At 46.9% G+C, this 23,787-nt stretch overlaps 1 protein-coding gene across 3 annotated transcripts in view; it reads right to left on the reverse strand.

Moving 5' to 3' along the window:
- ADGRB1 (adhesion G protein-coupled receptor B1) overlaps nt 1–23,787 on the reverse strand; it is a 394,945-nt gene that overhangs the window by 65,276 nt on the left and 305,882 nt on the right. For all 3 annotated transcript variants that reach the window (XM_083748972.1, XM_083748971.1, XM_083748973.1), the window contains exons 19-21: nt 17,416–17,519; nt 8,756–8,858; nt 3,137–3,287 (exon numbers count right to left, since the gene is read on the reverse strand). In XM_083748972.1, coding sequence (XP_083605098.1) covers nt 3,137–3,287; nt 8,756–8,858; nt 17,416–17,519 — 358 coding nt within the window. The remainder of the gene's footprint in view (nt 1–3,136; nt 3,288–8,755; nt 8,859–17,415; nt 17,520–23,787) is intronic.

Here is a 23,787-nt window from a genome sequence, read left to right on the forward strand (position 1 = left end):
GCTCTGGCTCCGGAGGTGATGGAGGACCCATTTCCTGCAGGTGCTCCACTCTCAGCCCCGTCAGGGGAGGCTGAGGTTGCCTCTGGATCCAGTAACCCTCCAGCCTCTCCTGAGCTGCAGAAGCTCAGGGCAGAGAGGTGGAGGGAACTAAATTCCTGCAGGAGGAGTGCTCACCTCCAGGCCAGGAGAGGCGAGTCACCTGTGGACTGGGGCCACCCTATGCCTTGGGGCAGTTAATACCCAGCCAGCCTGCCCCAGTCCCAAGTTGTGGGAGCAACATTGTTGGTAGCCATTTCCTGCCTGCACCCTGTCCTGCCAGAGCTCCTGACTTCGCCCGACTCCCTGCCTTGGACCCAGGCTCAGCTTTGACGGACTGCCTCTATATTGCACCCTCAACCTCGGACTGGACTTGGATCTTGCCTCATGGATACCCACAGGACCAGCACACCACCTCTGGTGGTTGGATGAAAAGATGGTAGAGCAATGAGGTGGTAGAAGGTGGTTGGGGAAGAGGATGGAACAGCCAAAGTGACACATTTTGCCTATAGAGAGCGTATCCCTATGGAAAGCTCTCTGTTCAGTAACACATTATTGAACAAGGTCTCGCTAACTGGAAATTGACTGTGAGCATCTTTATTTGAATCCCCAAGGGTAATTTCTCCCACCACACATGCCTCTTGAGAGAGAAAATATTTTGCTTGACACTCATGGGAAGTTTCCGTTTTCCTACTGGTTAGGATGTGTCCCAGAGCAGGACATGGTGCTAAATGCCCGCCATTCAATCCTCTAATACCTTTCCGTATGAAGGGTGAAACAGATCCTTTTAAATTCTCAGAGGAGTTCCACTCAAATCAACACCACCCTGGGGAAATCCAAGAGGTTAAAGGATTACCTAGCTCAGGGCCAAGCAAACAGCAGGCGGCCTCAGTGAAGCTGACTTTGTAACTTTGTTCACAGCCAGAGGTGCAGAAAGAAAGAATTCCCCTTAGGGATTGAGGGGTGGGGGGGGGCAATTCAGTTTGGTTTTCATTTTAATGCAAAGCTACACTTCTGAAAATAATATGCAAGCTGAACTGCAGCTATCCTTTGAAGTTTAGCAAATTGAGTTGATCGGTTTCCCAACCAAGAAAAAGTGCACAGAACTGTGCATATTGGGGAAGTGTGCATTAAATAAATCATACATTGTTGAAAATCTACAAAGCACACTACGTTGTGAAAAATTGCCAGATTCCTATGGAAAGCCCATCAGCCGGACCTGAGTGCAACAACACTTGTGATTCTCAGCAACTGAGAATATCAGGAGAAATCTTGAAATGCAGCTGCTCAGAAGTTTAATCACTTACCTTTTAGATCTTTTTGGCTTCTACGTTTGCTTGCCCGGAACAGGATATGCATTGAACCTATGTTCAGTGGAATGTATCAACAAGCCTAATTTTCCCCTCAAAAAAGAAGTGTGCAACAGGTGCCCCAATTCTTCTCTGCTTTGAATTGAAATCTGAACCAGGGAATAATCTCCAGTTCTCCTCTCACCCACCCAGCCCCCAAATCCTTTTATAAAGTAGTTATGCTGCTAAACTTGCAGTGATGTGACTATTCAGAGGCATTTTGTCAGGTTGAACAGATTGCGGTATGAGCCACAAAATAACTAGTCACACTCTTAAAATTCATCTGCCCTGTAATCTCCCTCCCTTCGCTTACATTTTTTATTCCACAGCTCAAAGTGGCATACACGGCTCTCTCTGCCTCCTCATTTTATCCACACAACAACCCTGTAAGGCAGGTTAAACGTGGCCAGGATAACCCAGCAAGCTTCATGGGTAAGTGAGGATTCAAAATTCAGTATGTGAGGGCCTAGTCCTACACCCTAACCATTACACCACTGATCTAGCTATCCAGGAAGTGGGAGGAGCATCTTGAGATGCTCAATAATAATAATAAATAATAATAAAATTTTATTTATATCCCACCCTCCCCAGCCAAAGCCAGGCTCAGAGCGGCCAACAACAGTAAAATAATACAACATTCTAAAATCAATTCATTATAAAATCAGTTCAAATCAAATTGATGGCAACCATTGGGCTAGAGTTCTGTGAAGAATTACCAAAGGAGGGGGTCAGACTGTGCCTTGGCCAAAGGCCTGGTGGAACAGCTCTGTCTTGCAGGCCCTGCGGAAAGATGTCAAGTCCCACAGGGCCCTAGTCTCTTGTGGCAGAGTGTTCCACCAGATCGGGGCCACAGCCAAAAAAGCCCTGGCTCTGGTTGAGGCCAGCCTAACCTCTCTGTGGCCCGGGACCTCCAAGGTGTTTTTGTTTGAAGCCCGTAAGGTCCTCCATGTTAAGAGAGACCCGGTAACCAGCACCACTCTGAACACAACATGCACCATGGCAGAACAATCCCACCCATGTAGATGAGGACAGATTTCTCAAGTCAGCTGTTCAGACTCCGCATCTGAGCAATCCATCCCACTGGAGCAATTGCACAGTCAACTCATGCCGCAATAATATCCATATGTATTGCAACAGTTTTGCACTGGGGGATTTGAATTTAAAATTTCCAGGAGAATGGAACTTTCTGCAGCTACACTGAGATGTGAAGCCAGCTGCATTCCCAATCATTTCCTTAAGGAAAACTAATGGCACTGAATTCTAAATTCCATGCTCAAACAATGTTTGAAAAGATCGACCACAAACCAAGTAAGCATTCCAGCAGCATAACAAGCCATGCTTCTCTTTGCTAGCACATAGAAAGATGCCTGATACTGAAAAACACCATAATGGGGAAGAACAGCTGCTTTGCATGTAGAATGTCCCAGGTTCAGTCCCCAGCATCTATCACTGAGTTGCAACCCTTCTCCTTATTTCCCCCCTCAAAATGAATTCAAACAGAGATCAAATGAATACAGGTGTGTGTGGTGTTATTTCAGTTTCATGCATCAAAACCAGCATCTTCTTCTGGGTTCCACACCTTAACACTGCAATATAGATTTTGGGATTCTGAGCAGAGCAACCCCTTTTCAGCATGATTCAAATCCACCCATTTGAGCTTCAGCTGATGCTCAGCACTGGGTGCATTTGATGAAGGGTGTGATTTCTTTTTCCCCCCTTCCCACCTCCAGGTTTGACCAAGGGATCCTCACCCCATCCAAGACACAGGAAGCGTTTGCGGATGATGCGGTTTCGCAGCCTGCCCGTCACAGCCATGTAAGATTGCCAGGCTTCGGTCAGCACCCAGCAGAAGGAGGAGAGGAAGAAAAAGTGAAGGAAGGCAGCCACCAAGGTGCATATCACCTGGAAAAGTGTGAGAGAGAAATAGCATGTGTAAGAAGGAGGAGGAGGAGAAAGTCAAGGGCAACAGACAGCTGGACCATAAGAGGTAAAGCAAGGGTCAGCAAACTTTTTCAGCAGGGGGCCAGTCCACTGTCCCTCAGACCTTGTCAGGGGCCGGACTATATTTTGAATAAAATAAAATAAAAATGAACGAATTCCTATGCCCCACAAATTACCCAGAGATGCATTTAAATAAAAGCACACATTCTACTCATGTAAAAACACCAGGCAGGCCTCACAAATAACCCAGAGATGCATTTTTAATAAAAAGACACATTCTACTCTTGTAAAAACACCAGGCAGGCCCCACAAATAACCCAGAGATGCATTTTAAATAAAAGGACATATTCTACTCATTTAAAAACATGCTGATTCCCGGACCTTCCGCGGGCCGGATTTAGCAGGTGATTGGGCCGGATCTGGCCCCCGGGCATTAGTTTGCCTACCCATATATATATAAACCAGACAAATACTTTCTGCCCCCCCCCCCTCCCAGTGTTTTAACGGGTTGCTTTTACGCTTGCTTTTAGATTTGTAAGTCGTTTTGAGCACCTCCTTCCTGGAGTAGAAATGTGGGGTGGAAGTTCTAAAAATAATACAAACTGGCAGCAGGAATGGCAAGTGTCGGCGGAGGGCTGGTGCCAAGCCATTATGAGCCGAGCCAAATCTCAGAGGAGGCTTGGCTCAGCTCGAAATGGCTGAGGGATTTCTGAACCGAGGAGTCTGAATTATGAATGCTCCCTTTCTGAACTTTGCTGCTGTCACTATCTAGGTTTCCCCGAGGGCTGCCAGCTGGCTCTGCTTGCATTAGAATATATAAAGACGAGGCCTATCGGAAGGAACTGTTACTTCGGACTTCTCAGGCAAGTGTTGGCAAAAGGGAAGATGCTGATATACACTTTATTACATATATAGGAGAAGAAGAAGGGCAGGTAATTGCCTTCCACTCCCTGTTCCATAACAACAACAACAACAACAACAACAACAACAACAACAACAACAACAACAACAACTTATTATTTATACCCCGCCCATCTGGCTGAGTTTCCCCAGCCACTCTGGGCGGCTCCCAATCAAGTGTTAAAAACAGTACAGCATTAAATATTAAAAACTTCCCTAAACAGGGCTGCCTTCAGATGTCTTTTAAAGATAAGATAGCTGCTTATTTCCTTCACATCTGGTTGGAGGGTGTTCAACAGGGCGGGTGCCACTACAGAGAAGGCCCTCTGTCTGGTTCCATGTAACCTCACTTCTTGCAATGAGGGAACCACCAGAAGGCCCTCGGCACTGGACCTCAGTGTCCTCATTAGCTAAAATGGGATGTAAGACTTTGGCTTTGAGGAGGAAACTTGTTAGAGATGCACACTCACTTTGGGTCAAGTCAAAGGCAGCCCAGTCTATGCATGAGCCTCTAGGATCCCTGCCTACAAAACGTCTAATATGTGAGTATTTGGTTTGAAACAGATTCATAGAACAGAATCATAGCATCGTAGATTCTGCAAGGGACCCTGACGATCATCTAGTCCAACCCCCTGCAATGCAGGAATATGTGGGTCTCCCATACGGGGATTGAGCCTGCAACCTTGGCGTTATCAGAACCACGCTTTAACCAACTGAGCTATCCTATGGGTATCAATACTAAACCAGCTCCAATCCAAACATTCTGGCTTAGGCAGTGGCTGCAGCCGTGACTCCTTCCCCGGGATTCTAACCCATCGAGGCCCTTTCCCTTCTGCCTTCAGTAGCAAAACCTTTTCTTGTCCTTTGAAGCAGGCGGCGATGCTTGGCCAAGCATGATTTAATAATCAAAAAGGCTGCCAAGCTGCAGCGGAGAGAGAGAGAGAGAGAGAGAGAGAGAGAGAGAGAGAGAGAGAGAGAGAGAGAGATTGGCTAGGCGGGCGCCTTTCTTCTTCATCATCCCTTTTGTCTAATGTGACCAGGAGCAAAAATATGCATCTTTTAAATGTACTGCTTTCATCTTCAAAGGCTCTCATAAATGCAGAGAGGGGTACTATTCACTAGGGGTGCACACAGGTGGAAAATGTGTGTGTGTGTGTGTGTGTTTGTCAGGGAAGCAGGGACGCCATAAAGACATAGAGAAATGGAAGTTGGAACAACAACAAAAGCATTGCTAGCTGCTAAAGACGACTCTACAACAGTTGGAAGTTTTAATGCCTCTCTCTCTCTCTCTCTCTCTCTCTCTCTCTCTCTCTCTCTCTCACACACACACACACACACACACACACACACACCCCACACAAATTAATCCAGAATGCAGCAGCTAGACTGATGACTGGGTCCTGAGAGATCTGCATTGGCTCCCAGTACGTTTCCGAGCACAATTCAAAGTGTTGGTGCTGACATTTAAAGCCCTAAACGGCCTCAGACCTGTATACCTGAAGTAGCATCTCCACCCTTATCGTTCTGCCCGGACACTGAGGTCCAGCTCCGAGGGCCTTCTGGCGGTTCCCTCACTGTGAGAAGCCAAGTTACAGGGAACCAGGCAGAGGGCCTTCTCGGCAGTGGCACCAGCCCTGTGGAACGCCCTCCCACCAGGTGTCAAAGAGAAAAACAACTGCCAGACTTTTAGAAGACATCTGAAGGCAGCCCTGTTTAGGGAAGCTTTTAATGTTTAATAGGTTATTGTCTTTTAGTGTTCTGTTGGAAGCCACCCAGAGTGTCTGGGGAAACCCAGCCAGATGGGCGGGGTATAAATAAATTTATTATTATTATTATTATTATTATTATTATTATTATTCATAGGGGAGCAATGTGAACTGCATTGAAGGAAATGGGGAGGACTCTTTTCATTCCTCTCCTCTCCAGGTATCTTCATCTTACGGAAAAATATCTCCCTACAAAAATCCATTGACAGAAATCAAAAATGAAGCAACCCTTTTGCTTGATCAGCTTCAATTACGTCTTTATCCTTCTGTCTCTACTTTAGTGCCACTTTCCCCAAATCAAGATGAGTCATTACTCTGATTGCTTTGATGAAGATCTGTTCGCTTGGGAGAAGCTGGTGCCAGATTTGCCCTACCAGCTATTTCTCACTTTCAGATCGATGGTGATCGACAGATTTCATCGAGAGCTGTCCATAATTTGAATGCCTTTAAAAGAAGTTGGCATAAATGTCTGATACGGAGTTCAGAATATTTTATTCATTTATTCCATTCATATCATGCCTTTTCTTCCAAGGAGCTTGAGGTGGTCACATGGTTCTCCTGCTCCTTATTTAATCCTCGCAACAACCATGTGAGGTGGGTTAGGCTGAGAGGGAGTGACAGGCTCAAGGGCACCCAGAGAGCTTCATGACCGAGCAAGGATTTGAACCCTAGTCTCCCAGTTCCTAGTCCAACACCCTAACCACTACCCAACATTGCCTCTTTGCTCAGCTTGTGCCTGGCTTTTCTTCCCTTGCAGCAGAGAATTTAAATTGACCCAATTTGCACATCACATCAAACCGTTCTTTAAAACAAACCATGGTTTAATGCTGATGTATTAAACTATACTTTGATGTGACCTGCAAACTTGGTCGTTGTTACTGCTGCTGTTATTCTGTTGGTTATTTGCTCCTAGTGGTTGTCGATGACACTGGAAATGCAGCAAGCTTAAGAAAAGTCAAAGGGTTAGTCTTTCTGTCCGTAACTGAGCTCTGGAACGTATAGCCACCAAAATGCTGAAGCAGTGAGCGTTGATGGGCAGGATTCACCTAATGCGTCCTAGCGGCAGAAGCTCTAAACAAGGAATTCTGCTCACACAATGGGACTTAACCCCTTCTCCTCCCACCACATGTCTCTCACTCTCTTCCAAAAAGTTGTTCTGGGGGGATAGGAGAAACCCCAGAACAGCATTCAGGGGGTGGAGAAAGGGGATCATTCCATCTAGCAAGCTGAAACTCCTTTGACTAATTAAACAATATTTTTGGGGGGGGTTACAGGTAGGTAGCCGTGTTGGTCTGCCGTAGTCGAAACAAAATAAAAAAAATTCCTTCCAGTAGCACCTAAGAGACCAACTAAGTTTGTTATTGGTATGAGCTTTCGTGTGCAATCACACTTCTATTGTTTTTGTTTGGCACAATGGTGTGTATTTTGTGTGTGTGTTTTTATATTGTAAACTGCCCTGTGATCATCGGATGAAGGGTGGTATAGAGACTGATTGATTGAATGAATGAAAAAATGAATGAATGATCCTATCCACTTAGCGTAATGTTTAATTCCGCCCAAAGTCTCGTAAATGGGAGTGAAATATTTTGTGGAGGCAGATGGCTCCTAACCACGGTAGCCAAAAAAGCTACTTCCATGTGCAGTAACTGACTGCTAAATTATTTTAAACACAGTGTCCTTTCTAGGCTTCCAAGTTGCAGTCAGGCCATGCACAGTTAGAATGGGGATGTTGTGTCCTACAGAGCAGGGCCAGGACCAGAAAAGTCTGGTAGTCCTGTCAAGGCTAGTGGTAGTCCAAATTTGGTAGTCCAGTCCAGGTTGGTGCTGCCAGATCCAGCATACATATCCTCCTCCCTCCTCCTCAGTTGCCCAACTGCCCTGCTTTTTGACAGCCTTAGAATATTTGGGTTGGGCCCGATCCAACTTGGGGCGATCTGGGGCTACCTCAACACATTTCAGCCAAATCCCGCATGGGCCCAAATGGGCCCCGTTCAGTTTGAAATCCAGGCAGAGCACAGCCCTGATATTCACCACCATCTCCATCCTTGCAGACACTACCCAGCCCCTCAATCTGCATCAACTTAAGGAATGCTTTGCAAGATCATTTTTCTCTTCTTCTTCTTTTGTCCGTGTGTCCACAATGGCTATTGTTCAAAGGTATGCTGTTGAAGTATAATGGAGGTTCGATTGAGCTCTAATGGCTCATAGACCTTCTCCAAATTTCTCCAAAACGTGTTTAAAAGCCATTCAAAAGCTTCCACAACATCCCTCATATTTACCTACCTAGGCAATGAGTGTGGGTTAGGGTTTCTTAATTAAGGTCAGCAACTGGCTCCAGGCTTGGTGTATGAAAGGGGTGCTATGGAAGAGCAGAACATTTATTAAGTGGAACATTCTCCTCTCCCTTCCTTTGGTCAATCTGTCTTTTTGAATTTGAGAGATAGAAACCACTGAACCTCGCAAACTGGTCCTGTTCTTGCAGGAAAGTGCCAAGGGGACTGGGGCGGTGGGAGTCAGAGAGAGCTAACTCTAGGCAGAAACTCAAAATGCATCACAGCTGAAGTCTTTCTCCTTATTCTTCTTAGAAACAGCAAAGATGCTCCCCAGATTCTCAAAGGGGATACATGTGTAATTTGCCATTCAGTGGTACATATAGAGAATGAAATAATGAGCCGAAAGAAAACAAATGAATGTCTCTCCCTGGGAGTTCAGCTATCGTATCTAACAGCAGCAGCAACAAAAAAAACCTGGACAAATTCCTACCTTATTCCGGGTCTGGGTTTGCCCAATCAGGATGAGAGCGTTGGAAGATATGATGGAGAGGCAGAAGTTGATAAGGATGACGGAACGTTCGGAACGGATGTACCTACAGAAGACGAAGAAAAAGGTAGACAGAAGGAAAGAGCCTTAGATCCATGATCTGCAAATTGTCAAAAGGCTGGTCATGGGAATGGGGAAATCTGCCAGATTCAATTTCACTCAATGCCCCACTTTTTTTATCTTAAATTCTCCACATTTTGTTGAAAAGGACCACATGAAAATCCATCTAGTGAGAACTTCTCCTTGTGCACATTTTGTATGCACCTTTACATGGTATACACTTTCTTGCAAAGCAGTTTTCCCTAAATACAATGCAGTTTAATGCACACTGTTCCCTACCTAGTACATGCATTTCTGCACACATTACTAGGCTGCAACACTGCACTACAAAATTTGGAGAAATACGAATTTTTGAAGAAGCCTGTGTTTCAGTCTGTTTATCATATTGGAAAGTACAAATGAGGTTGTTATACCTTTAAACGATGAACCGAATTGAATTCTCCTGCACCATCTCTGGCTGTGACCCTCATGGGACCTGTTAGCTTACAGACCCAATTCAAGGTGATCACATTCATGTTTAATGCCTATGTAACTTAAGCAAGGGACACAGGTGGCGCTGTGGGTTAAACCACAGAGCCTAGGACTTGCCGATCAGAAGGTTGGCGGTTCAAATCCCCGCAACGGGGTGAGCTCCCATTGCTCGGTCCCTGCTCCTGCCAACCTAGCAGTTTGAAAGCACATCAAAGTGCAAGTAGATAAATAGGTACCACTCCGGCGAAAAGGTAAACAGCGTTTCCGTGCGCTGCTCTGGTTTGCCAGAAGCGGCTTAGTCATTCTGGCCACAGGACCCGGAAGCTGTACGCCGGCTCCCTTGGCCAATAAAGCAAGATGAGCACCGCAACCCCAGAGTTGGCCACAACTGGACCTAGTGGTCAGGGGTCCCTTTACCTTTAACTTAAGCAAGGACCATCTCCTTCCTTACAGACACACCCAGAGATTAAGATAGGGAGAAGGTGACTGCTTGGTAGCTTTGCTGCCTTCCATAGCATTGTGGCTGGCAGCTCAGGGGAGAGTTCTCTCTGAGGCAGCTCCCAAAATACGGAATGCACCTACAGAGGTGTATCCACCATCTTCATTGTATAGTTTCCACTCTGTTTCCTGAAGTTGACCTCTTTACCTTGTCATTCAACAGTTAAGATTTTTGTGATTGTTGTGTGCAGGACCACCTCTATTTATTGGCGTACATTCTTTTATTTGATTTTAAGTTGCGCTACTGGATTTTAATGACACGTGTTTATATGGTTGTCACCTACCCTGGGACCAAGTGGTAAAGACTGGCAAGAACATTCTTTAATCCTCAACCTGCAACACGTGATCCATTTCCAAGAGCCCATGGGGCAGGAGAAGCTGTTGTATACCAAGTCAGACCAATTGGTCCATCTAGCTCAATATTGTCCACACTGACTGGCAATTCCTCTTCAGGATTTCAGATAGAAGATGCCAGGGATTCCACCTGAGATGTTCTGCATGGAAAGCAGGTGCTCTACCACTGAACTGTGGTCTTTTCCCAATCTGAAATCCATGATCCGTACCATGAAATGACAGCAACAATTACCCTGTCATGGAAAATGAGTTTCTGCAGATTTACCCCTTGGCCTGCAAACTCACGATCACTTCAGCTTGAAGCAAGACACACCTCTCCACAAACACCTCATTGCCTGTGGAATCACATAACTTGGGTGATGTGTTTAGCTGTGGTCCAGTGATGAGGCAGGAGCCCTGGAAGCCCTAGAAGCAGAACCCACTGTGGCTCTGACACCCTTCCTGCCACCACCACTGCCAGCAGAGAAGGGGGACTGACAGCAGCACCAGTTTGCTGTCAGTGTGGTGTAGTGGTTAAGAGCGGTAGTCTCCTAATCTGGGGAACCGGGTTCGCGTCTCCGCTCCTCCACATGCAGCTGCTGGGTGACCTTGGGCCAGTCACACTTCTCTGAAGTCTCTCAGCCCCACTCACCTCACAGAGTGTTTGTTGTGGGGGAGGAAGGGAAAGGAGAATGTTAGCCACTTTGAGACTCCTGAAGGGGAATGAAAGGCGGGATATCAAATCCAAACTTTTCTTCTTCTTTCCAGCAAGATCTTGTTGAAATCTCATGGAGTGCATGAGCTCTCATGAGACTTTGGCGAGATCTCGCAAAATCTCACCAGAGGTCAGCACAGCTACCAGTGCTTAGTGGGTGCTGGCACAGCCAGTGCCAGGGTGGCAGTGAGGAAGCAAGATGGAACGTTCCCCTTTTGCCTCAAGCAGCGAAGTGGAAGGTGCCACCCCTGGATATAGAGGACCTCATCTTGGTTTCAAGGCACAATGCTGGATGATTTTCAGTTCCTTTCAATCCCCACATTTCTGTTTGTTCTGTCCTACTAAGGGTTGGCAGCTGGTGGACCTCGGGCCAAATCCGGCTGCAGGAAAGCAGCCAGCTGGTCTACAAACTCAAGGAAGTTGTTCCTGATACTGGCTTGAGTTGACAGCAGCTGCCACCGCCACCACCACAAAATTACAGCCCGTGTAATTTCAGCAGGACTTCAAGGAGGAGAGGGAATGGAAACTGCACAGTTGTGCCATGTCGTGTTTTGGGGGGCAAACACACAGAGGGAGCTGCCACAGCACAGGAAGGCTGGGGCAATCTGACTCCTTCCCCCGATGTAACCCCATAACGTTACATGGAATATGTAGTGTCAAACCAGCTAAAATGGCACTATATGCAAAATATTGTGTTTAGATTAGCTTTCTGCACTGTGAATGTGCATGTGAATGACTTTTATGGTTGTGGGTTGTATTCAATACTCTGTGGGCACAGTTCTGCAGGTGCAATGGGACGTCTGTTTCCTCTCCTCTCCTCTCCCTACACTTCCTGAACCCTCCAGAAATGATTCTGTGGGTGCGCAGGAAGCTGGAGGGGGCCAGATAACAGGAAGAGAAAGCTCCATTTACACATGAAACCCATTGCACCAGCAGAGCTCCAGCACTGGATAGAGCCCAACCTTATTATTATGTGCATCAGTGACATGGTGCTTGCAAAACAACAACAAACTAACAAACAGTCTGGAGGGGCCCGTAAATGGAAGCAAATTATCTATATTTTGCTATACAGAGGTACCTCTGGATACGAACGGGATCCTTTCTGGAGCCCCGTTTGCATCCTGAAGTAAACGCAACCCGCGTCTGCACGTGCATGGGTCGCGATTCGCCTCTTCCGTGAATGCGCTTGACGCCACTTTGAACGCCTGCGCATGCGCAAGCTGCGAAACCCTGAAGTAATGCGTTCTGCAGAGCACAACCCGAAAGCGCTCAACCTGAAACAACTTCAACCCGAGGTATGACTGTACTGGGGGAAAAAAGGACTTTTGTAAGTTATAATAGACAACGATTAATTAAGCCACCCAGAGTGGCTAGGGAAACCCAGTCACATGAGTGGGTGAGGTCTTCTTCTTCTTCTTCTTCTTCTCCTCCTCCTCCTCCTCCTCCAGTGCATAGTTACCCTATGGAACTCATTCCCACAGGAGCCAGTGATGACCACCAACCTTTTTAAAAAGATTAGACAAATTCATGGAGAGGGCTATCAATAGCTACTGGGCACGATGGCTCTGCCTTGTCTTCACAACTGGAGACAGCAACACTTCTTAATCCCACTTGCTGGAAAACACGTGAGGGGAGAGACCTCTTGTGGCCGAATCCTGCTTGCTGGTTGGCCACTGAGAGAATAGGATGCTGGACCAGTTGGGCCATTGGCCTGATCCAGCAGGGACTTTTTATGTTACTGGGTTTCGGCTCGGTTTGCTGGGTCACATGTGATTCACGGCCATTCCAAATGAAACCATCACCCTACCTAGATGTACAAGGGATCTAGACACACATGAATGTGCACACACACACACACACAGAGGAATCCACTCCCCATCCCCCACCCCCAAAGATCCTTGCCTCTCTGCTGCCTCTCTGCTATTTGTCACTGCTGGAAGCATGTCTGCGGTCCCCTGGGTCTGGACATAGATCAATCCGGAGAAACAGTGTCAGCGGGTTAAGCTTCCCGCTGGCTATAAGCCTAGAGGAGGCTGCAAAGTGGCAAAGGCTGCAAAACCTCGGATTATTAAAACGTGAGATTGTAGCTCAGCCAGCCAGCGGCCAGTTGCAACTAGGATCCAGGGCAGTGACAGATGTGTGCTGCTCTGAGCTGGAAGCCCTTGGAAATATTGGCTGCAGAACTGAAGAAGGGGTGGAAGAAAGCCCCACTCCTGGTTCACTGTGTTTTTCTTCTGTTTGCTTCATCATCATCATCATCATCATCATTTATTATTTATACCCCGCCCATCTGGCTGGGCTTCCCCAGCCACTCTGGGCGGCTTCCAGCAAAATATTAAAATACAGTAATACATCAAACATTAAGAGCTTCCCTAAACAAGGCTGCCTTCAGATGTCTTCTAAAAGTCTGGTAGTTGTTGTTTTCTCTTTGTCATCTGGTGGGAGGGCGTTCCACAGGGCGGGTGCCACTGTCGAGAAGGCCCTCTGCCTGGTTCCCTGTAATTTGGCTTCTCGCAGTGAGGGAACCGCCAGAAGGCCCTCGGCGCTGGACCTCAGTATCTGGGCAGAACGATAGAGGTGGAGACGCTCCTTCAGGTATACTGGACCGAGGCCGTTTAGGGCTTTAAAGGTCAGCACCAACACTTTGAATTGTGCTCGGAAACGTACTGGGAGCCAATGTACCGTATTTTCGCCCTATAGGACACACTTTTCCCCCTCCACAAATGAAGGGGAAATCTGTGTGCATCCTATGGGGCGAATACAGGCTTTCGCTGAAGCTTGGCGAGCGAGAGGGGTCGGGCTCTCCAGGCTTCAGGAAGCTATCAGCAAGCCTGGGGAGCCCGCGGGAGTTCCCGCAGGGCTCCCTAGGCTGCAGGTAGCAGCCTGCCGCCCAGCGCACAGAGAGCCCTGAAGCAGAGTGCCCCGCCCGCCGGGCAGACATCCGCAGCATGGGGAGTTTCCGCAGGGCTCCCCATGCTGCAGATAGCAGCCTGCCGCTCGGCGCGCAGAGCGCACTGCACTTTGGTCAGACATTGGCCAGCCCCAGAAGCTCGGGGGACAGCGGGGAGGTGCAGCGCCACCATCCCACTGTTCCCCGACCTGGTTTTTTGGGGGGAAATAAAGGAATTTTTTTCCTTTATTTCCCCCCCAAAAAAACTAGGTGAATCCTATGGGACGGAGCGTCGTATGGGACAAAAAATACGGTAGGTATTTCAGGACCGGTGTTATGTGGTCTCGGTGGCCACTCCCAGTCTTGCTACCGCATTCTGGATTAGTTGTAATTTCTGGGTCACCTTCAAAGGTAGCCCCACGTAGAGCGCATTGCAGTAGTCCAAGCGAGAGATAACCAGAGCATGCACCACTCTGGCGAGGCATAATAATAATAATAATAATAATAATAATAATGGAATAATAAGCTGTCCTTGGTCCATGTGGCTCAGTAATGTCTACACTGCCTGGCAGTGGACATGCCCTGGAGATGCCAGCGATAAAACCTTGGACCTTTGATGTGCAAAGCAGATGTGATACCACTGAGCTATGCCTCTTCCCAATGGCAATGATGCTTTACCCAGGAGTAAGGGCAGGGGGGCTTCCATCTATGGCTGTTGGTGGGGGCATATATTCCCCTCTGCAATTCTTTCCTGGAGGACACCAGTCACTAAGAGGAGACCTGTATGCACCTGTATATTTGTCTCCCTGATTTAATGAAATGCCCTCTCAATTTTGGAAGGACGGAACCAGACGTGGGAGACCACTCCAGCTCTCAACCATAAAAACCTTTTCTATTCCCCATTCTAGCTCCCCAACTGTGTTGTATTGTCTTATTGTCTGTATGTGTGGTGGCAAACCCAGGTTTGACTCTGTGTAAAATGAGCACGGGAATATCAGAAGAGCCCTGCTGGGTCAGGCCAAAGGCGCATCTAGTCCAACATCCTGTTCTCACAGTGGCCAACCAGACTGGGAAGTCCGCAAGCAAGACTAGACCGCAACAACTCTCTCCTAGTTGGGATTCTCACCAGCTGGTATTAAGAGGAATACGGTGACTGATGGTGGAGGTAGAACACAGTCACCATGCCAAGGAACCAATGATAGCTTTTTCTCCACCTGTGCTGGGCCTGAGGGTAACCCGAGCAACACGGTCCAGGTCCGGTCCCGAATCCAAGGGTTCCGCGAGGAGTGAGTCCGACAGGGTCAAGGCAGGAAACCAGGCAAGGTCAGTCACAGAATCACAGGAAGGTTCTGGCAAACAGCAATGTTGCTCCTGCAACCTGGGGCAGGGTCCGACAGCCTTTTATCTCTGTCAGGGTAACGGCCAGTCCTGATCCCCCAGCGACTCACCTCCCTGTTTGTCCCGAAGGTGAGTACACCTCCTGCGAGTACTCAGGTCTCTCCTTCTCTCAGACCTCAGTCTCTGCAGCTCGGGAGATGTCGGTGGGTTACCAGACCCAGAGGCTGCCTCAGCCTCTCCTGACCCAACCGGTAGTGGAGCAGCTGTGAGTGATGGCCCAGCTGAAGGCAATGAGGTCATCCCCGCATCTGGAGCCAGGGCAGGCTCAGGCCCCTGACTCAGCCCAGCTGGTGCTTGTTGTAGGGGAACCTGTGCAGATTGGGGCTCTTCAGAATCAGGCCCCAGACTAGGTTCAGATGCCGCCTGAGGCAAAGGATCCGGTGTGGACTGAAACTCCTCTGGCTGTGAGTCCGAGCCCAAGTCCCAGGCCATCACACCACCAGATGGATGGTCCCAGATCCACAATGTCCTTCCCCATGGATAGCCTTAGCTTTAGATGATTTCTATCTGAATGTAAGAGCACTACTAGATCAGGACAATGGCCCATCTAATCCAGCAAACTGTTATCATGGTGGTCAACCGATGGAAGACCACACACAGAATCTGAGTACAACAGCACTCTTCCTATCTGTGGTTCCAACCCTACGGCCTCCAACAGTGGATGGGGTGATGGTGCATAGCATCATGGTCTTGTCCTCCATGAATTTGTCCACTCCTCTTTTAAAGCCATCCCAAGTTGGAGGCTTTCACTAAATGGATAAAAATAAATTCATGGGCTAGTGGGCAAGAGAAAAATGATTAAGCAACTCTTTCTGACATTCCTCCACCCAGTGCTGCTTCTTGGTAAACAGATGTGGTGAAGTTTGGGAACTCTTATGAAAGTTGTTATCAGAAGCGATGAGAGTTGGAGTTCAGCAACATCTGAACCACAGGTTCCCTCACTCCTACTTTAGCTTTATTCAGAACACAATCACTATTAAAGCTTTACTGCCAACCATGGGCCTGATGCATTCGGTGCTGGGAGTTCATAGGGTATCCTAAGTTACACACAACTGCACTACAACTGAGGCAGAGCACTAGGCAACACACTGCACAACTGGTTTTGCAGTCTTGGACAATCCAGTCATTCAAACCCAGACAATTAGCTGATCATTGTTGTTGTTTAGTCGTTTAGTCGTGTCCGACTCTTCGTGGCCCCATGGACCAGAGCACTCCAGGCACTCCTGTCTACCACTGCCTCCCGCAGTTTGGTCAAATTCATGCTGGTAGTTTCGAGAACACTGTCCAACCATCTCGTCCTCTGTTATCCCCTTCTCCTTGTGCCCTCCATCTTTTCCAGCATCAGGGTCTTTTCCAGGGAGTCTTCTCTTCTCATGAGGTGGCCAAAGTATTGGAGCCTCAGCTTCAGGATCTGTCCTTCCAGTCAGCATTCAGGGCTGATTTCCTTAAGAATAAACAAAATAAAAAAAAATCATTCCAGTAGCACCTTAAAGACCAACTAAGTTAGTTCTAGGTATGAGCTTTCGTGTGCATGCACACTTCTTCAGATCTGAAGAAGTGTGCATGCACACGAAAGCTCATACCTAGAACTAACTTAGTTGGTCTTTAAGGTGCTACTGGAATGAATTTTTTTTATTTTGTTTTGACTATGGCAGACCAACACAGCTACCTATCTGCAACTGTTCCTTAAGAATGGATAGGTTTGATCTTCTTGCAGTCCATGGGACTCTCAAGAGTCTCCTCCAGCACCATAATTCAAAAGCATCAATTCTCTGGAGATCAGCCTTCTTTATGGTCCAGCCAGCTCTCACTTCCATACATCACTACTGGGAAAACCATAGCTTTAACTATACGGACCTTGATCCACTGATCATTAGAGATGAATAAATGAATAAATAAAAGAATATGTATATCTGTATGGTGTTTTCTTTTTTACTCCCCTTTTTTGGTGAAGTATAAATTGGCACTCTAGTTAAGGTTAGGGAAATTTATCAGGGAGGTTACAAACACACCTACAATTGTCTCACGATGCACAGTAGACCTCATGACTTCCAAATGCCTTCTTATCTCTCCCAGTATTTAAGAGAATGCATAAATGAATTATCACAGAGCATTAGAGTGTGCTGTAGACATCGCTAGGAATGACGAAAAGTAAATATAGATTTATGGTTTCAGACAGAAATACAAATATGCAAATGAGAATACGTATTTATGAATGGAGGCGAGTAGAACCTTTACCTCCAGACTGAGATGTAGATGATTATCAAAAGCAAAAGAGTCAAGGAAGACACTCCACAGCCTACGATTAACGTGACCGAAGGGACGAGCACTTTTTCTGTGTTCTGAAAGAGAGGAAATAAAAACCATGAGTATACTTGAAAGAGCAGGTGACCTACATTCTGCAAGATATTTCCTGGTGATGATGTGGTAATAAGAATTCAGCACGCGCGATTTCTGACCTGGATATTGTAATTCTGATTCTGCAGACATTAATCCCAAACGCTCCTTCTGTTTGATTCTGTCTGATTTACCTTCTATCAGGGAGGGGGGAAAGCTATTTTGTGGTCAGCATGCACAAAGTTAGTCAGAAGGGGAAATAGCTGGATGCAGAAACTCACGGGCAAACCTAGTTGTGAGCAGGTTGAAAAACAATCACACAACCCAATGAAATCGGTGGTAGGTCTGCTTTGGAGAGTTCATTGCGTACCAAGGGTTTCTGGAAGAAAGGCCATTCTACATACTCCATGCAGATTCTACAAACATATGGGTGAATAGAAAGCTGGAAATCCAGTAGACATAAAATGATAGGCTCCACACACTCCTAGAATTCTTTATTCAGAAATTCACTGATCATTCTTTTGAGAAGAGTTGAAGTGGCCAGAGAGAGACCTTTTAGATAACTGCATCATTCTAGTTCACAGAAGAACTCCAACTCAACCAAGGGGAAAAATCAACACGTTTGTAATGGGCTACACAATGTCAGGATGATTTCTATGCATGCAGCAGCCATGATGGATGTGACAGAGCTTTAACATCCGATGTGACTCAGTTAGTGGAGTCTGTTCACCTATTCAGCTGCAAGTCACTGAGCAATAACTGCGTAAACGATGCGTGTGGAAATCATGGAATCATAGAGGTGGAAGGACCTCAAAAGTCTATGAGTCAAATTCACCTGCCAATGCAGGAAGTCAACTGAAAGGTGGACAACCAGCCTTGCTTTAAAACATCAAACAGGGAGCAGAAGCAAAGCTAGGCATTACTGAGCACCTGCCAAGGCCCATTTATTTATTTTGTCGCATTTATACCCAATATTTTTTTCTCCAAGGAGCTCGAGGTGAGGAACAGAGGTTCTCGCTCCTCCTCATTTAATCCCCACAACAATAACTCTGTGAGAGAGGTTAGGCAGAGAGGCAGACCTGGCCCAAGGTCACCCAGTGAGCTTCATGGCCAAGTGGGGATTTGAATCCTAGTCTCTCAGGTCCTATTCCAGCACTAACCACTAGACCACACTGGCTTCCCTGCAGGGACTGCTCTTCTCATCCTCTTGGCTGCATCTGCCTGCTGCCTCCAAGCACCCAAGCCATGGCTAGAGTGAGGAAAGGCAGCAACATCTGCCTCATGTTCTCCATCAGAGGCTGGATTGGACCCAGAGGAAGGAAGAGGGGAAGTGACTGGCATGTTCAAGTCTTTTTATCAGAACCTCAAATTGAAGACGCATTCAAAAAAATGTGTACTGGGTTTCCAGGAAGATTTCCCACCCGGCAATGTGAAAACTGAGCAGTGCAACCTTTCGCTCTTCTCACGGCCAGAAAAAGAAGAAGAAGAGAAAAATATATTCCGTGGGTATAACAAAGCAAACGTGCTCACAGCTGTGCCTCCCTGACCAGCTTAAACAACCAGCTTAAACAAGGCTTATGATATGAGACTTAAGGAGCTAAACTCTTAAGACTTAAGCTTAGGAGGCTGAGGGGTGACGTGATTGTGGTGCAGATTCATGGCATGTGGAAAAGCTGTGAGACGGAGGGAACATTCTGGCCTTCACAAAACTCGAAGGGGGCTGGAGCAATCTGTGGTTTTCTCCCTCCCCCCCCCCCCCCAGTTTAAATGCTTTATTGAAATACATAGATAGCATACACAATGTGCCAAGATGAAAACAATCATAAATCTTAATATGTTTACAAAAAATAGATTTAAATTAAATTTATACAATCTCTTTTTTTCCTAACTTTTTTGCTAACATAGAATAGACTTCCTATCATTTCCCAATGCATATAACCTTTCTGGTGATGAATGTACTTATCATTATTACCTTACTCTTTCTGTACTTTCTAATACCTTCTTACAACAATTCGTACCTTTTTACTTGTTTCTTAACAGTTTGTTTAGACAAGGGTCATTCAGACGCTGCTGTTGACATTGTACCACTGTTATTATTCTGTAGATCTCTCTTGTACACATCCCATTCCTGAATAAATGATTGTCTTGTATTACCTCTTAGTCTGTTAGTCAGTTGCGCCATTTCCGCATGTTCCAGTAATTTGCACTGCCACTCTGATATGGAATTGGAAAGGGGGGGAAGTTCCAACCATATCAGAGCGGGGGCTGGAATAATCTGGGTTAACTAACCTGTGACCCTCCAGCTCATCATAACTGACTATTGGTCATGCTAGTTGTGGCTGATGAGAGTGTAAGGCTGTGCATTTTTTTTTTTTGGGGGGGGGGATGAAATGAAATTGACAGAGAATGGGTCCCAGCATGGTGCGGCTTCCTCTCTCGCACTCAGGAGGACCAGCCACTGTACTGTACCATGGCCAGCTCTGTGCCTAACCTCCCTTGTGCGACGATCACACAGGATCCCCGGACGTTTCACCGTCTATTGATCCCTGTGCCACCACTTGATTTATCACTGCCACCACACAGGCCCCACCTGGTACAATACTGAGTCCAGTCAGGGTTAAATTGGAACATAAACTTCTGCTTATTTATTGCAATTTAACAAGCGTGTGGTTTCATAAACAATTTCAGTCAATTACATTCATGGGGTGCCTATCCAGACCTATAATTTTCACTACCCGCTCTCACTCACTAAACTACCTCTCAGCTATTTACTTGTCTGCCTAGCCCCTAACTGTTCCTGACTCAGCCTATTTCGTTACACTAACTCAACCTACCCACAACTCTAGCCCAATTCACTCCCACTCCACCCAACACCCAACGAACTCCGCAATGAACTCCCAAGAAACACCTCCCAGAGCTGGTTTTATAGTCCCTCTGACTCCACCCCCTGGGTTTTAATTGGGTAACCTGTTTAACTATTTCACCTCCAACACTCTCATGTTAACGTCACACCTTGCCTCCTAAACACTGAGGGGCCTGGCCCCCTGCCAGCTGATATTGGGGGCCAAATACACCTCCACCCCTAGGAGTTGGCACACCTGCTCTCCAGTTTCCTGCTTTGCTTCTCGGTCCCATCACTGCCAACTTACAACTCTTCGCCTTTGTCGAAGTTCCAGCTAGTTAACTCACACAGATCCACTTTCCTTTGTTCCCGTTAATGGCTCATCACCCAGCCTATCGCCTCAACAGAGAAAGCTGGCCTGTATCTTAACACTCGCTGGATCCAAGGGTTCAAAAGGTCTATGCGAACAAACTACTTCTCCCCCCTCATCTCAGACTCAGTTGTTTTGATCAAGAACATAAGAAGAGTCCCCTGGATTAGGCCAATGACCCACCTAGCTCAGCCTCCTGTTCTCGCAGTAGCTACCCGGATGCCCCGTGATAAGAATTTTAGATATATAATAAATGTTCATAAATGTACCAACCAAGCACCTACATAGATCAGCAAAGGAAGACCGACCTGAAACCATTTTTGATTCCCAAACTGACCAAATGTTTTCTCTGCAAGGTCAAAGGAAAATGGAAAAGCCTCCCCATTGTCTTTTCCTTCACAGATCCTGTCTTAAGGGCACATTTAAGATATGGATAGGGTGTGAGCCTGTGACCTAGCTCAGGAACTAAGTATTTATCATTACAAAAGACTGGCCAGGCTCCCCAGGGTATCCAATCAAGTGATCATTAAACAGGTAAGCTGCCAGACAGGAGATAAACAACAACAGGAGATAAACAATGCACTCAGATTTCTGCTGTAGACCACCCTTTCTGTGATGTAGCCATGATGTGTCTGGGGGGTGATCTTGAACTCCAGAGCAGGCAATTTAAAATGTCTATATAAGGGCAGACACACCTTGGTTCTGGTTCCTCCTCCTTTCCTGTGTGTGAGGGGAGCACCCTGTTGCAACAGATGAATAAAGATCAGGCTTACTAGCTGCTTTGCTTCTCAATATTCTCTGGTTGGCCTCTGTTATTTTCTCCTACCAATAGGGAACCTACGTAAGGACTCTATATGGGCTCTTGGATACCCCATAAGGGGGGGGGGAGGGCAGATTTTTGTTTACAACACCCCCAAAGCAGGTTCTGAGCACAACACCATTCTGCCCACTTGGCAGCAACTGGTATTCAGAAACATTACTGCTTTCGAGCATGGTGGCAGAGGATTGCCACCACGGCTGTTAGCCAATAGATCAAGCGGTTCGTACACTTTCTACTTAAAATCAATAAATGCATCAGTTGGAGATTCTACTGTTTGACCTCTCCGAAGCCCAGGAGGAGCAGCAGCAACAAAACATGACCTCTGTTTACAACGGAGTAGCTCATCTTCCTTGGCACATGAGATCCTGGGCTCATGCGCCACCTCATTCCCTTACCGCCGTGCATTGGCACTGCCAGGTTACTTCAAAGTGCACTAGCAGGGAGGGTAGCAAGAGAGCAGGGGGCACCTCTTTGTGTCTTCCTCCCCCAGTTCATATGATGCTGTAAGAACGGGGAGAGAAGCGTGGGGGCTTTCAATCAATGCTTCCAACTAGGGTGGAAGTAATGGCTGCCGCTGCTGTTGCTCCTGCCTGGGGGCTGAGAGCTGTCTCTGCTCTTAAATAACCTGCCCGGGAGCAGAGAAAGATGTTCAGCTTTCGCCTCCCCATCTTTTCCCTCGCCTTCCTTTTCTTCTGCATTGCCCTGCTTGCATTCCTCATCCTCGATTCTAAGCCATTTTTTATTTATTTCCTCCCGGATCTCAGTTCTTTTCTTCCTTCACAACCTGCTCCCTGCCCCCTCCTCCACCAGTGCATGGAAGATGGGAACTCACATGGAAGATGGAGCAAGCTTGTTTTTGTGGGAATGTTCAGGGATGCAGGAGAGGATATATTGTTTGATTATATCCTTTTCCAACTTGTGTAAACAAGTTCACAATTTAGCAGAGTAACATTCCCCCTTTTTAAACTCGCAGTGGATGTGTTTGCTCAGGCTCGCTAAAGCCTCTATAATAACTGTTCTGGTATTTCACCCTTATTCCCTCATAAAATATAAGACACAATGCAGTCTTCTATAAAAGTATAAAAAGAGTTTACTCACATTCTGTTCACAGTCGGATCCCAGAAAGCAGACTTAGCTTAGTAAAGTAACATACACCTGGAAACTGTCTCATAAGGAGACAGTCCCTTTGTCCTCTTTGGGCTGGAGGCCAAGAGAGCATCTTTGCTAAGCAGATGTTGCTTCTTCAATGCTTGTAGTCAAAGAGAGAGAGATGGCTGTCTTGTCCTGTGCTTTTGTTGTTACCAGCACAGGTGAGGCCACGCTCACCTCTAGTCACATGCAGAGGAAGTCTGTCCCAGCCCAGAAGGAAACAGAAAGTTTACCTGCTGGCTGGACAAATATTCCTCCCCATGTTCACTCTAGGAATGTTGTACTTGACGGCTCTTGTGTTTCACATCCCACAGTTTTCTCCCACTCTGGAGGGTAGGACCCAACCAATGGTTTCAATTTACAAGAAATGATGTTCCAACTAAACACCAGGAAGAACTTTCTGATAGTAAGAGCTGTTTCACAGTGTAATGGTCTCCTGTGGGAGGTGATGGACTCTCCTTCCTTGCAGGTTTTATAATAATTTAATAATATTAATAATTTATTATTTATACCCCGCCCATCTGGCTGGGCCTCCCCAGCCACTCTGGGCGGCTTCCATAGAAACCAAAAATACAGTAAAATATCACACTTTAAAAACTTCCCTGAACAGGGCTGCCTTAAGATATCTTCTGAATGTCAGGTAGTTGTTTATCGCTTTGACACCTGATGGGAGAGCGTTCCACAGGGCGGGCGCCACTACCGAGAAGGCCCTCTGCCTGGTTCCCTGTAGCTTTGCTTCTCGCAATGAGGGAACCGCCAGAAGGCCCTCGGCGCTGGACCTCAGCGTCCGGGCAGAACGATGGGGGTGGAGACACTCCTGCAGGTATACTGGACCGAGGCCGTTTAGGGCTTTAAAGGTCAGCACCAACACTTTGAATTGTGCTCGGAAACGTACTGGGAGCCAATGTAGGTCTTTCAAGACCAGTGTTATATTGTCTCGGCACCTGCCCGCCTCCTGTCCCCCCAAAACAGTACTTCTGTCTTGTCAGGATTCAACCTCAATCTGTTAGCCGCCATCCATCCTCCAACCGCCTCCAGACACTCACACAGGACCTTCACCGCCCTCACTGGTTCTGATTTAAAAGAGAGGTA

This window comes from Podarcis gaigeae (assembly GCF_964106915.1).
Source record: "Podarcis gaigeae genome assembly, chromosome: 7".
Classification (NCBI taxonomy): domain Eukaryota; kingdom Metazoa; phylum Chordata; class Lepidosauria; order Squamata; family Lacertidae; genus Podarcis; species Podarcis gaigeae.